Source organism: Archocentrus centrarchus, chromosome 1 (assembly GCF_007364275.1).
Source record: "Archocentrus centrarchus isolate MPI-CPG fArcCen1 chromosome 1, fArcCen1, whole genome shotgun sequence".
Lineage (NCBI taxonomy): Eukaryota > Metazoa > Chordata > Actinopteri > Cichliformes > Cichlidae > Archocentrus > Archocentrus centrarchus.
The window spans coordinates 1,393,381-1,407,251 of NC_044346.1; the positions used below are offsets into that span (position 1 = coordinate 1,393,381).

A 13,871-nucleotide genomic window follows, 5' to 3' on the forward strand; every position below is an offset into this window, starting at 1 on the left:
GAGTCAGTTCATGGCTCTCAGTTTCACACACAGATTCATGCATGTTGGCGCTGCAAGACGGACAGAGCTGCACACACACACACACACCGGGAGGCTGTTTCTGCAGCATGTTGGCATCTGAGCGTTTTGATTATCAGCAGATATCTGCATGTGTGTTTCTGCCTCTGTGTGTGTGTGAGGTTGTGAGTGTGTGTCCTGAATTTGAGCCATGTTATAATCCCCGTCATATTTCCATATTTGGGCTTTAAATGCAGGAAAGACCCAGTGACCTGGTAAAAACTGGGACAGGCTGTGCACTGCGCCTATATGTGTGTGTGGCTGTTTTCTTTGTTTAGGAGGAGCTTATTTTCTCAGACGATGGCAGGAACCCGTTTGCTGCTCCACTGCAGATCATCACCCTTCTAATCCTTATATATAAATGTGCAAAACAATGACACTGAACTCTTTAATGAATTGATATTTGGATCTTGAACTTTGACTGTAGGATTGAACAAATTTCCCTGTAATTGCAGTAAAGAACTGGCAGAATTTTAACTGATTTTCCAGTCTATGGTGTGTAGAGTGCGGTGAGCTCCTGTGATGTTGCTGCTTTAGTGTTTTTGAGGGAAAGTATTACTGTTTAATGCAGATTTATGAAACCTCATTATTTGTTGCTGAAAGCTGTCCTCCCCCCGTGTGTACCCTCTCTTCAGATTGTGGTCTTTCTTGTGTTCACCTGTCAGCTTCACCTGCACTACACGGTGATGATTACACCGCTGGAAATGAATATGAACCTAGACATTAATCTTCACAGGAGCCTCGGACCTGGTGGCGCATCGCTAGCTGGAAACCAGAGCGGACTACTGAAGCAGCAGTTTCACTCAAACATTTCCTCCTCCACCAATCTTTGTCCTAGTTTTATTATTATCAACACTTTACTATTGCTTTTATTTCTTCAGCGCTCACAATATTTGACTGTATTCACAGACAACAGGATAATACTGTACAAATTATACTAAAGGCACATTTTAATGTAAAACCTTTCTAAAACTGGTTCATACTAAAGATTAATTATTTGTAATTTTCGTTCTTTATTAATTTCAGAATATTCTTTTAGGCATGTTAGAGCTGTTGTCTGTTTTCATAAACTTTTCTTCTGTTTCAGTTTCCTGGTTCAAGATGTTCACTCTGTAAAGTGTTTGCAGGTGACGCTCACCTGAAAGGTGAAACTGGATCTCTGTGGAGGGCGTTTCTCAGCCCAGAGAGCATCACGGTCTCTCTCCAGCCAAATAATTACACGGTGGCACCAGGATGAAAGTGTCCACATGTTCCAAGTAAGAAGAGTGGTACCAATATTGTAGAAGATGACTCCTTTAGATTTGAATCAAACTATAAGCTTTCTGTATTTGACTGTGTTGTTTTGTTTGTGCTACAATGTTTCACTGATTTATTTATTAGTTGATCCATTAGTCAGTAATTTTGTTTATGGCACACACACACACACACACACACACACGCATGCACGCACACACACACACACACAAACACACACACACACCTTCACATGGAGCCTCAGTGCTCATTAAGCTGCAATTTGGACAGTGCTGTTTCGCCCAATTGTCTAAAAGACAACTGCCGCTGTATGTGTGTTTGTGTGTGCGGGTCTTTGCTGTGAGAGAGGATCACTGAGCTCTCTCACACAGACACACAAATACAGAGAGAGAGAGAAACTGGCCTGAAGATGCACTCAAAAGTCAAGACTGGGTTCTAATGGAAAATGACAAGTTCAGCTCCACTACACCATTAAGACTGAGAGGCCGCGCAGCACAGTGGAGCGTAACCTAGATAAGCAGAAATGTACCACACCTGCGTGTGCGGCTTCCTCTCAGGGTGTGACTGCTTACATGTTTAAGGGTGTATTTTTTCTGGTTTACAAAATCACCATTTTCATATGGATTATATCTATATCTTCTGTGTGACACACACGCGTGCGCACACACACACACACACACACACACACACAGTTAGTGGTAGTGGCCTCTCTTGGGATGGCCTCCTGAAAAGATTCTCCAATCTGCCAGTCAAATTGTCTGTTCATCCACAAATCCCCCCCCACCCCCACCCCCACCTCCCTGCACCCCCCGCCTCCCCGTTGCTGTGATGATTGCTCGGAGTCTGAGCTGCGTGTTAGTGAGGGGAGACCACAGAGGGAGATCCTCCAACTTTATTATCAGTGACAATAAATGACAAATAGCTGTAGTCATAGACTTTAGAGAGATCCGTTTTACCAGTAGTCAAACCATTAATCACCCATTAATTCAGTGATTATCTGGTTTTCATTAACTGTACTGGACTCTCTTCAGCTATACCTACCTAAGATACGATAATCAAGGGATCGGCACAGAAGTGCTGACTCATTAAAAATTGCTCCCATGTGATTTCAAACTGCCTATGAATTCACTATCACAGAGGAGAAAGTCAAAAAGCCTGCAATTTATATTTTAGCATAACGATACAGTCCTGATTTATTAGTCAACATTAGTCAACAACGAGACAACCCCCCAAACAGGAATGATTTTACAGGTGGAGGACACTCGCATTTTTCCCTGTTGTTTTTTTTTTTCATTAGTTTTGCATTTGGCTAGGGTCAGTGTCACTGCTGGTAGCATGAGGCCATACCTGGACCCTACAGAGGCTGCACAGATAGTCCAACTCCTCCAGGATGGCACATCAATACGTGCCATTGCCAGAAGGTTTGCTGTGCTGGTACAGTGCAGTCTCAAGAGCATGGAGGAGATTCCAGGAGACAGGCATTTACTCTAGGAGAGCTGGACAGGGCCGTAGAAGGTCCTTAACCCACCAGCAGGACTGATATCTGCTACTTTGTGCAAGGAGGAACAGGATGAGCACTACCAGAACTGCAAAATGACCTCCAGCAGCCACTGGTGTGAATGTCTCTGACCGAACAATCAGAAACAGACTTCATGAGGGTGGCCTGAGGGCCCAATCTCCTCTAGTGGGCCCTGTACTCACTGCCCGGCACCGTGGAGCCCCATTGGCATTTGCCATAGAATACCAGAATTGGCAGGTCCACCACTGGCACCCTGTGCTTTCTACAGATGAGAGCAGGTTCACCCTGAGCCCGTGTGACAGACGTGAAAGGGTCTGGAGAAGCTTTGGAGAGCATTATGCTGCCTGTAACATCTTTCAGGTTTGGTGGTGGGTCAATGATGGTCTGGGGAGGCACATCCATGGAAGGACGCACAGACCTCCAGGCTAGGCAACAGCACCCTGACTGCCATCAGGTATCGGGATGAAGTCCTGGGACCCACTGTCAGACCCTACGCTGGTGCAGTGGGTTCTGAGTTCCTCCTGGTGCATGGCAATGCTTCATGTGGAGAGAGTATACAGGCACTTCCTGGAGGATGAAGGCATTGATATCATTGACTGGCCCCCACACTCACCTAATTTGATTGAGACCTAAAGCCAGTAGAACACCACTGGGACATCATGTTTCAGTCCATTTGACACCACCAGGTTGCACCTCAGACTGTCCAGGAGCTCAGTGTTGCCCTGATCCAGATCTGGAAGGAGATCCCCCAGGACACCATCCATCATCTCATTAGGAGTCCCATCATTGTCAGGCATGCATATAAGCACGTGGGGGCCACACAAACTACTGAGTACCATTTTGAGTTGCTACAGTGAAACTGGGACAAGTGAAACTGCCCCAAGTGGAAGAGTCGAAGGGTCTTGGGATCTTGTTTACAAGTGAGAGAAGAGGGAAGCAGGAGATGGACAGATGGATTAGGGCTGCAGCCTCAGTGATGCGGATGCTGCACCGGTCTGTTGTGGTGAAGAGGGAGCCAAGCGTAAAAGTCTGTCAATTTACCGGTCGATCTACGTTCCTACCCTCACCTATGGTCATGAGCTTTGGATAGTGACCGAAGAATGAGAACCACTACTCCTCTACATCGAAAGGAGCCTGTTGGCATCTGACCAGGATGCTTCCTGGGTGCCTCCTGGGTGAGGTGTTCCAGGCTTGTCATACCGGGAGGAGGCCCCGGGGCAGACCTAGGTCACGCTGGAGAGATTATATATCTCGGCTGGCCTGGGAAAACCTCAGTGTTCCCCTGGATGAACTGGAGAAGGTGGCTGGGGAGAGGGAGGTCTGGATTTCTCTGCTTAGGCTGCTGCCCCTACAACACCACCCCAGGTAAGCGGAAGAAAATGGATGGACGGTTGGATACAGTGAAATTTTAGCAAAATGGACTAGTCTGCCGCATCAGTTTTTCACTTTGATTTTCTTTGAATTCAGCCCTCTGTACCTTAATATTTTTCATTTCCATCAAATGATGTGACATCCTCTCATTCCTAACACATTATCCAGTCTATATCAGTATAGATATCCAGCAGATATGCTGATATCAACAGCAATTTCTTTTTTATGAGTCTTGGTTAGATGGCTGAAGTCAAGGAGTGTCAGACATTTTCACATTTTGTGCTCCGACTTGAAATGGATAAATAAACCACTCCAGAGAAGGCGTTTGCTACGTCATCATGCCAAACACACGCGCTTCGTAGGGGTGACACTGACAGACTCATCGGCTTTAAGCTGAGGAAACCAGGACAGACAATGCTAACTTCTATGAGAATATACCATCCAAGCAAGTATCCTTGGACCATCCTCACTTTCTTCCAGAATAGATCAGCTTTCATCAGGTCACAGTCCCACAGTGCTAAATATGTGAGATAATTGGCATTTGTTTATTTCCCTGTAAATGTAAAATATCTTCTGCCAGAGAACCACACACTGATAGAGACAAATAAATGAGGCCAGTAATAAGAGGGAGAAGATGAGGGGGGAAGACCCAGAGAGACCAATCAGTTTTCAGTGATGGATGACTCTCAGACAGCCAGACAGAACTCATTATGAAACATGAAAGGGGATATAGTGGAACGATCACATTTGCCTGCAGAAATCAAGCACACACCCAGAGTTAAACTAAAGAACTAAGAGTGTAAAGAATGTGTCGCACTTTATCAGAAAAGCTGCTCTGAGTGTGATCATTTTGGCTCAAACACACATTAACAGTCTGCATTTCCGTTACAGGCTCATTCAAAGAGGTTCGTGTTTATACGCCTGTGAGCTCAGTGACGTTACACAGCTCACGGCTGCTGTTTGGGGAGGGGTTTGTGGCTGATCACAGTCGTGGGTTTGTGTATTATAAACGCCGCCGCTGAGTGTGACACTTCTCATGATGAGTGGATGCTCCAGTGAGACATTTAATAAAGGAAAAGCACACATTAAACTGGAAAGACTGGAAAATTAAGCAGCAAGAAAGGCTGCAAAATGGAACTGTACCCGTATTTAACTGTACACAATTTTCACTTTGCAATCTGCAAACACAAAGCTTAATAAATTGTGCACATGAACACAGCTAGAGATCCAAACACTAACTGGCTGAAAATACATCCTGTGGTTTTATATTCCTGCCTTAAAGCTGCACTTCTGTGTAGACTTTCATGCTCATACAAAACAAGCATTCAGAGCAGCACTCTTGCCAAGAGACAAGCCTCTGAAACACCATTTTTAGACCTCCACCGGAAGCTGAGTCTCCCACACTAAAGACATATCTGCACTAGCTCTTCCATCCACACAGAAAATTTCAGGCTTTTAAACTAGCAGCTGATCTGCCAGATAATGTCACAAATAAATGAGAAGCTCCCACTGAAGAGGCATTATTCCTGTTCCTGCTGTCGATGTGTAGATGCAGAATCCGAACCACTCCCTCCTCCCGAGGAGCTGCACACAGACAGACTGTAGTGGTGATGTCATCCACAGACTGACGCTGGAGCGACTCCATGAAACGGTGAAAACTGGAAGCGCTGCCAGGACTCGGTGAAGGCAGCATTGCTGAGTTTACAGAGATAAGGGAGGATTTTCTGAATCGCAGCTGGAAACCTGACACTCAACACGAGAAGATACAGAAAACACAAAAAACCTTCACACATCCGACACCGGCGACCGAGGGTCACTTAACCACAGGAAGGCGTTTGTGTGGATAGGGAAGCTGCTCTGTGCACCAGTGGAAAAATAATACCATCTAAATATGTTTGTGTCCATTTCCCGCTTACATAAAACAATCCCTCACAGCTTGGACCGCTGCCACAAATATTTAGAAAAGAGATCTCAGAGGGTCCTTTATAATTAACGAGCTTCATCCCTTTGGGAAGATGACGAGCTCAGAAAATTTCATGGCCATCTCCAGAAATCTTAAAGAACCTCCAGGAGAGCATTAAAGGGACAGTTCAAACTAAAATAACATTAACTCCTTTCTCCTGTTTATCCATCCAGATCGTCCAGTTTTGGAGATGTCTGCCTGCTCCTCAGTACAGCAGAACCAAATGGCAGTAGCTTTGTGGTGCCAAAAAATACGAGCAGTTTCATGCAGGATCTACTTTCTTTCTACCAAACTACACCAAACGTGTCTCTGTGCAAACAGAAGAGTCCATCTCTCACCAGCTGTCTGCATGCTTTTTTTGGTTGGTGGATGTAAACAGCAGAGCGGAGTAGATCAAAAATAGTTCCTACATCCCTGCTGAGATTTTGAAAAGCGTGTTTTTTGATCTTTTTGCACCACAAGGCCAACGTCACTTACTTCCATCGTATTTACAAGATGGCAGACACGTCTCCAAAACCGAGCAACTCACACCGAAACAATCAAGATGGAGAAAAATCAGAAGCTAGTTCCTACATGCAGATGCTCACGACAAGGTCTGTGTTTGTTTGAATGTATTTTAGTGACACTCTGAGCACCTTTTAGAAGAGAAGGCTCTGCACAGCTCTACAGCCAGTTGCTCCAAAACTGGGCAACTCACATCTGGCACTACACCACATCTCCTTCATGTTCTCACAGCGATCTGCTCATTATATTTTCATGTTTCTTATGTAAAAGTGGAAATTTGGGGGGCTACGAGAAACTTCCTGGCAGTCTGCCCAGAAGCTGTCGATATGTAATTTGGAGGGCCGGTCAGACAAACCGAGCCGCTGAGTGATGTTAGAGTCAGGGCTCGGGTTAACCTCCTCCTCCCACTGCGGTCAGCACGCAGAGCATTCAGCCAGCTGCACACAGTGTGTAAGGGCGATGCGCTCACAGGCAGCAGAGCAGAGCTGCTTTTCATTTCATGTGTCAATGGACAGTAATGAAATTACCTTCACAGAGCGCGAGAGAGATAAAGGAGAAACATCCCATATGTCATCCTCCTCTGCTTCTTTATCTCTCCAGTATCTCACCCTCCCCTCTGCGGGCCTGCTAAGTCAGTTTGTATTGACTCATTCCTCTCTACATTAAGTGCCTTTCTATTATTGCCCATGATAATGAAATGGATATGAGGCACATACACAAAGTCTGCTCTCAGCTGGACTGCTGTGGTCACTTTTCCCACAGAAATCTACAACACATTAAAAATTCCTTTTCTGGACTCCAAGTGGCAACATGAATAACCCACCAAAAAGAAACCAGTACTAATAATGCTCCTTAATGCTGATATAATGCTAATGGTCATTTATGGTGACACACTGCCTTTTAAAATGTTGCATCAATCAGGTGTTTCCTGGGAAGGATCCTTGATGTGTTTTATAAAAACTTTTAACAAAAACTGCATAATTTGATTGAGACAGACTAAAGTCTCCACATCAGCAAGCGCCGCAAACTCAGACCTGACAATCTAAAGGAGGAGCAGATCAAACAGAACAGATGAGACGACTGCAGTTCACAGATCTCAGCAGCTTTCTCAGCTGATGTTTGCTCTCCTGCTTTTGGGTGGATCTTTTTTGTTTCGGTGTCGTTGTCATGTGAGGATATGATGAATGGTGCCCAGTAACCACAAACTGTGTGTCCTCCTTCTCTTCCCGTCCCAGTTAATAACTGTAATAACTCTGATTAAAGATGACATACCATCAGTTTTCTTCGAGAGAATCTTGATCCGAGAGGAGAACGTATACACATGTTCACGGTTACTCAAAAGCTGAGAAACAAGTGAGAAATTATTTGCATATAACAACATTTTCCTGTCTGGCTGCGTGTGTTTCCCCACAGCTGGGACTGGATGCGTGTCGGAGAACAGCCCCTCCCAGCTGTCAGACTTTTTAAGTCTCACTTTTCAGCAAAAACACACTTTGAATTTTGTAACTTAAACTTGAATAAATATATAGTCATTCAACATTTCTCCACCGCTGCGCATGTATAAAAAGAAACTGCAACATAATGCAGCACTGTCAGCATTATTTTGTATAAATAAATGAATGATAAATGAAAAATTTGATCACACTGAACACAGCTGAATTAAATGAATCGCCTGCTGCTGAGGAGACGATATCAGAGATGTTGTCTGTTTTGTCCATCAATCTCCACTTCTGATTAAAAACTACTGTGTTTGAAGTTCAGTTCATTTTTTTATGAGATGATACAGAAAATCTGAACAGTGATGGCAGCATGCCACCAAACATGAACTTCCAGGGCAGGAAAATGCAGCCAACATAGAAGTTACCAAAGTCTGCAGCTCCTCTAACATCTACTGGAGGATGGTGCCAGCAGTGAGTCAGTCCCGTGTGAAAATGTCCAACATTACAGTAGAAATAAACATGTTTACAGCCTGACTGCGTGCAAGATTAGGGGCGTGGCCTTTTTGACTGACAGGTGGATGGCGACACAGGCGGCTGTAGCTGCTAGCTGTCTGCTGGGTTTCACCTCAGCTGTAACTGGAGTCCCTGAACTGGACCTCTGGACCGTGTTTGTGCTGTTGGAGCCTTTTTGGCGCTTCATTGGACTAACAGACGGTCCAAGAAGGCGGAGCTCCAGTTTTGCTGAGGGAAATTCAAGGATTTCATTTGGCTTTTGCTGATTAGCAGGTATGTGTCTGTGTGACACACCCATGCACACAATGCAGCTTTGGATGCAGCTCACCAACCAAGCGTGCAAGTGTCAACTTCACACTCCAACCACTCACCCAAATATGGTCACTTCTGCCCCCCCCCCCCCCCCCCCCCCCCCCCCCCAAAAAAAAGGGGGCGGTGGGGGGGTATTATTAGCCTATTTATTAGTCTTTTGTCATCCCTTTAAACACTAAATATTGAAACTCAGTGATTGGTGTGGAACACAAAGCATCTTCTGTGCAGCTACCATTACAGCTGCTCACAGGACCATTCAGATGCATCAGTAATAGCTGGTCTGCAAGAAGCCTTCTATCCAGTCACACAAACGTAACACAATCATACAATTCTCTCCCATAATAACAACATCATCACCAACTTATCCAAACTAATGTACCTAAACGTTAGCAGTCACCATATTAACTGAGACAAATAAAGGACTGAAATATTCAGCAGTTATAAATGACCTGAGCTATGCAGCTGCTCCCAGAGGTGTGCATGAACAAACAAACAACCTGAGATGTGTGAAATGAGCCTGAGATTTTCAATTAAACCTGCAAGTCTCTAAAAGCAGGAAAAGAAAATGTTCAAACCGTTCAAACCGATGCTTTCAGACTTTTAGGTTAGATTAGAGTTCATGAAACTTTAATTAACCCTGTGGAGAATCTGGGGTCAGGAAATGCTTAGATAAGATGATGAAGGGATTTAAGAGACAAATGTCCATTAATATAACCCCAGAAAGAGAAAAATACCCTGAGAGGAAGAAGCTGAAAGAGCTTTTTAAAGACTACATTTGGTTTAATATTGTCAACTTTAATAGTTTCCTTTGAGCCTGAAAGCAGCGTGTTAATGGCTGTTAGAATGGTCCCGTGATATAATTCTTAACAACTGATGAACGAGTACAGAAGATTAATAAATGTGTGTATAAAAACAGCTTTGGATCCACAGCCGAGAAAAAAAAAAACAGGAGGCTTAATTATGATGATCATTATTAACTTTCCAGTTTCTGCTACTAAGGAGACAAAGATGTAAATCAGAAGCATTCACTGGATATAAAATTCAATTCAATTACATTTTATTTATATAGCGGCAAATCATAACAGTCGTCTCAAGGCTCTTTATATTGTAAAGTTAAAACTATACAACAATTACAGAGAAACCCAACGCGAGCAAGCACACTGGGAAGGAAAAACTCCCTTTAACAGGAAGAATCAGAAAAATCCCAACAGTCGCCTGAAGGCACTTTAGACACTGTGATAAAGACCCTACAATAAAAGATGGACGTAGCCACCGTGACATCACCCATTCATTGGTGAGTGAGGCATTTTGTTGGGTTTTGATATCAGGTGTGTGGATGTAGCACTGCACGCTCATTAGTCCCGCCTTACAGCATACCCTGCTTTGTTGACTTTTTGACTCTAATAACATAATTTATTAAATAAACATGTTTTATTCAGTAAGCTCATAAACTGAGATTATAAACCCAGCCAGAAAGTGTTTATTGAGGTCATCAAGTGAGAAGGAAGCTCTTTTTTTTCTCATAGACTTCTATACAATATGAAATAAACCTGTAATCTTTCCATCATTGGAAAGATTACAGGTTTATTACAGATGCTTCATGTTTTAGTTCTGAACACCAAGATAAGAAATCCCTTTATTAGTCCCACAATGGGGAAATCTAAGTCTTTATAACCAAAAAAATGCTGAGCAACTGACTCTGAACGCATCTTCAGATGGTTTCTATAGCATTTGTTGACTTATATTTTTTATTTTAGTTTTGAGTTTAGTCATAACGCTCCATTACATTGTCTCCGGACAAAAGGGAATAAGACTTTTAACAAAGCACCTGTAGAAATTACTGAAATCTCAGAACAAACTGCTTCACAGTTTCATTTTATTAATTGCCAACTTGAATTTGTGTTCTGAGATGTTTTTAGTGGGGGTGTTGCCGTTTGTCACCCCTCCTGTTTCATTACTGCACAATCTTTGGGTGCAAATAACGTCACATGCACAATATGGCAGTTCCCATTTCTGGCAAATATTGGCTTAATTTTAACGGTGTGTCTGACAAATTCACGTCTGTCTCTGCACCGCCTCATTTCTGCGCACACCTGTTTTGTAAGCTGTGTGCATCCTGTTTTCTTAAATTGTGACTAAAGGGAGGAGATGAGGCCTGTAATGGCTGAACTAAAGAAGGCTGTAAAAGCAAAGCAATGAAGATGGAGAGAATGACATGGGTGTAGGATGGGAACTAGTTAAGAGGATGAACAGAAGGAGTGGGGGTGAAAAAAAAAAGAAAGTGGCAGGAATGAAAAATCATGTTTGCTTGAACACCATTGGGGTCTCTGATTGGCTAAAACAGGTTCCTTCCAGAAAAAACACACAAACGCGCCTATCACACAACGGAAGACGATGTCATAATGGTGTTTCCATAGATACAGTGTGAATAAACACTATCCTGTGGCGATGTATATACATATTTCTTTATTTTTCATCAAAATCACCTCCATTATTGGTTGCGTTTCTTTATCTGTGGAAGCAGCAGTGGATACGTCTCGTGAAGGTGCGATGAAGAAAATGGACACGCCCATTTTTACCACCAACATCAACAACAACACCGATAATTTGGGAGGATGCATGAAAAAATGCAAACAACCGTGTGCAAACAGCCGCCATGGAGATGAGTTTATATGGAATGTTTAAGAGTAGAAAAAGAATTTGAAAAATGGTTGGCGGGAAAAAAAAATGGGAATAAAGGGAGTGAGAGGGAGTCAACCGAGAGAGTGAGATGGTGGCGAGTGAGAGATTAGTCAAAATAGAGGGTTAGGGAGAGAGAGACAGAAACAGGTAGACGGGGAAAACACGACAGAGTCTGAAAGATGGAGAAAACCCAGCTTATACTTATATACTGAGACCGAACGAGGGAGGAGAAAAGGAGATGGAGAGATATGAAGAAAATGGAGGGAAAGGGAAGGGAGCGACACAGACGGGAAAAAAAAGGAGGGAGGGGGGGCATGCAGAGCGTGAGGGAGAGCAGAGAGGAAAAGGCGTTCAGACAAGCGTGAAGCATCAACAATGAGGGCTAACAAAGAAAATCCCAATGGAGGCATCAATCACTGCCCCACTTATCCCTCCTCCCTCTGATTTTTAGTCTTTATTTCAAGGTTTTGCCCCACGCTCCCTCCTTTGATCACCCTCTTCTCCCCCTTTTCCTCCCCCAGCCACTCCCACCTCCTCCATCCATCCACCCATCCATGCATCCATCCATCTGTCCGTCCATCTGTCCGTCCAGCCTCCAAAACAACACCAAGCCTCCAGTGTCTGTCATCTCCGTTCATCCTCAGCCCAAACAATCTGCGTATTTAAGCACCCGTTCATCGGAACACACGACGAAACAGGCTCATATATGATCCTGCGTTATTATCCGGAGCCGGACAGGCTCCATCAGAATTCACAGCCTGCCTTTCCATTTCTGCCAAGACCATCAATGAGGAAAACAGGGAACGTGAACCGTGCCAAGATAAGGTGCAAATTAAATATACAATCTAAAGTCTAAGCTTTTTCTCTGTAGGACATGTACGCTGTCTTCTTTCTCTCTGCCCACGACACACACAAAGGGATCCCATGATACAGGGAGGGAAGGGTGAAGAGAACAATGGCATGAAGGAGCAGCTGATGGACGATAAAAAATGAATCAATTCCTCGTCCTTTCCTACCTTTCTGGCTTTGCGATTCATCCATGTTTTCTTCCATTGTGGCAGGTTACAGTCCCTTTGTCTCGGTTTTGTGTGAAGCTTGTTTAAAGCCCCTTGCTAGCTCTCAGCACAGTGTGCGTGTGTGTGTGTGTGTGGGAGGCAGTGTGTGTGTGAGCGTTTTTTTTCCCTCCCTGCAGATGATGGAGGCTCAGGGAAGTCCCTGTTTCAACGCTCTCTCTCCTCACTCTGCCTATCTGGACCTCTCCAGCATCCTCTCTCTGGATCCATCTGCAGCTCTGGCTTTCTGCACAGATATGTTCTCAAATAAGAAACAGCAACATAAAGATGTGCACTCGTATTGTTACGTGACATAAACTGAAGAAAAGAAACAATACTTGCAGGCTCTCTAACAAGCAATGGCAGATTAAACACTTTGATTCAACATAGAAAATAAAAATGACAGCGTCTGTCTCCAAATGACAAAGTCACGCTTGCGATCGAAGGATCGTGAATAAAGACACATAAAAAAGCACAGACAGATGAAACAGAACAGCTTGAAAACATCTTTAAAATACAGGATGTTTCAGGGCAGGACACACTCGCAAAAACCAAAAAGAAAGCCGAGGGGAAGGGGACCCAAACACACCAGGCAGCTCTAAAATGACAAAGATTTAAAATGACAGGTGCTCTACAACAGAAAGGTGTGTGACAGAAGCATACACAGTATTCAGATCGCCTCCGTTTTTGCACATTACAGTGTTGCAAAATTGATATTTATATTGTTAAACCTGCCTGGACAGGCCGCCCGTCCATCACACAGAAACACCACACCACACAGTTCAGGATCAGCAGTTAATCAAACATGCATGTTGTTGGAACAGCAAGGCTGCAACCGACCACAAGGTCCAAACCAACAACTGTCGTTCTGTGAGGTAACAGTGCTAACCACTGCACCACCGTGTCAACATAAATCCCATTCATTCAACAACCCACAAATACAAGTGTATTTAAAAAAGAAGACGTCAGACATTTAGTTGCGGCTCTAAATTGTCATCAGGTTTGCTTCAGTCGTGTGTCAGGAATTTGTTTGGACTCCACCTTTGGCAAACTGTACGGATTGGACAGAGTTTATAAAGGAAGATCCTGTACTGTATGTCCCAGTGCATTAAAGGTCCAACAGTCCATAAAGGCAAAGCAGCTCTCTGTAGTCCTGTGGTGAAGCACAGACTTTTTAAAAAACTGGATTAAAGGCCACAAACCTG

At 43.9% G+C, this 13,871-nt stretch overlaps 1 protein-coding gene across 1 annotated transcript in view; it reads right to left on the bottom strand.

Moving 5' to 3' along the window:
- Window positions 1-12,786, bottom strand: part of LOC115785203 (neuronal membrane glycoprotein M6-a-like) — a 29,588-nt gene extending 16,802 nt beyond the window's left edge. The window contains exon 1 of the mRNA XM_030736706.1: window positions 12,631-12,786. Coding sequence (XP_030592566.1) covers window positions 12,631-12,667 — 37 coding nt within the window. The 5' untranslated portion in view covers window positions 12,668-12,786. The remainder of the gene's footprint in view (window positions 1-12,630) is intronic.
- Window positions 12,787-13,871: the final 1,085 nt, after the last annotated feature.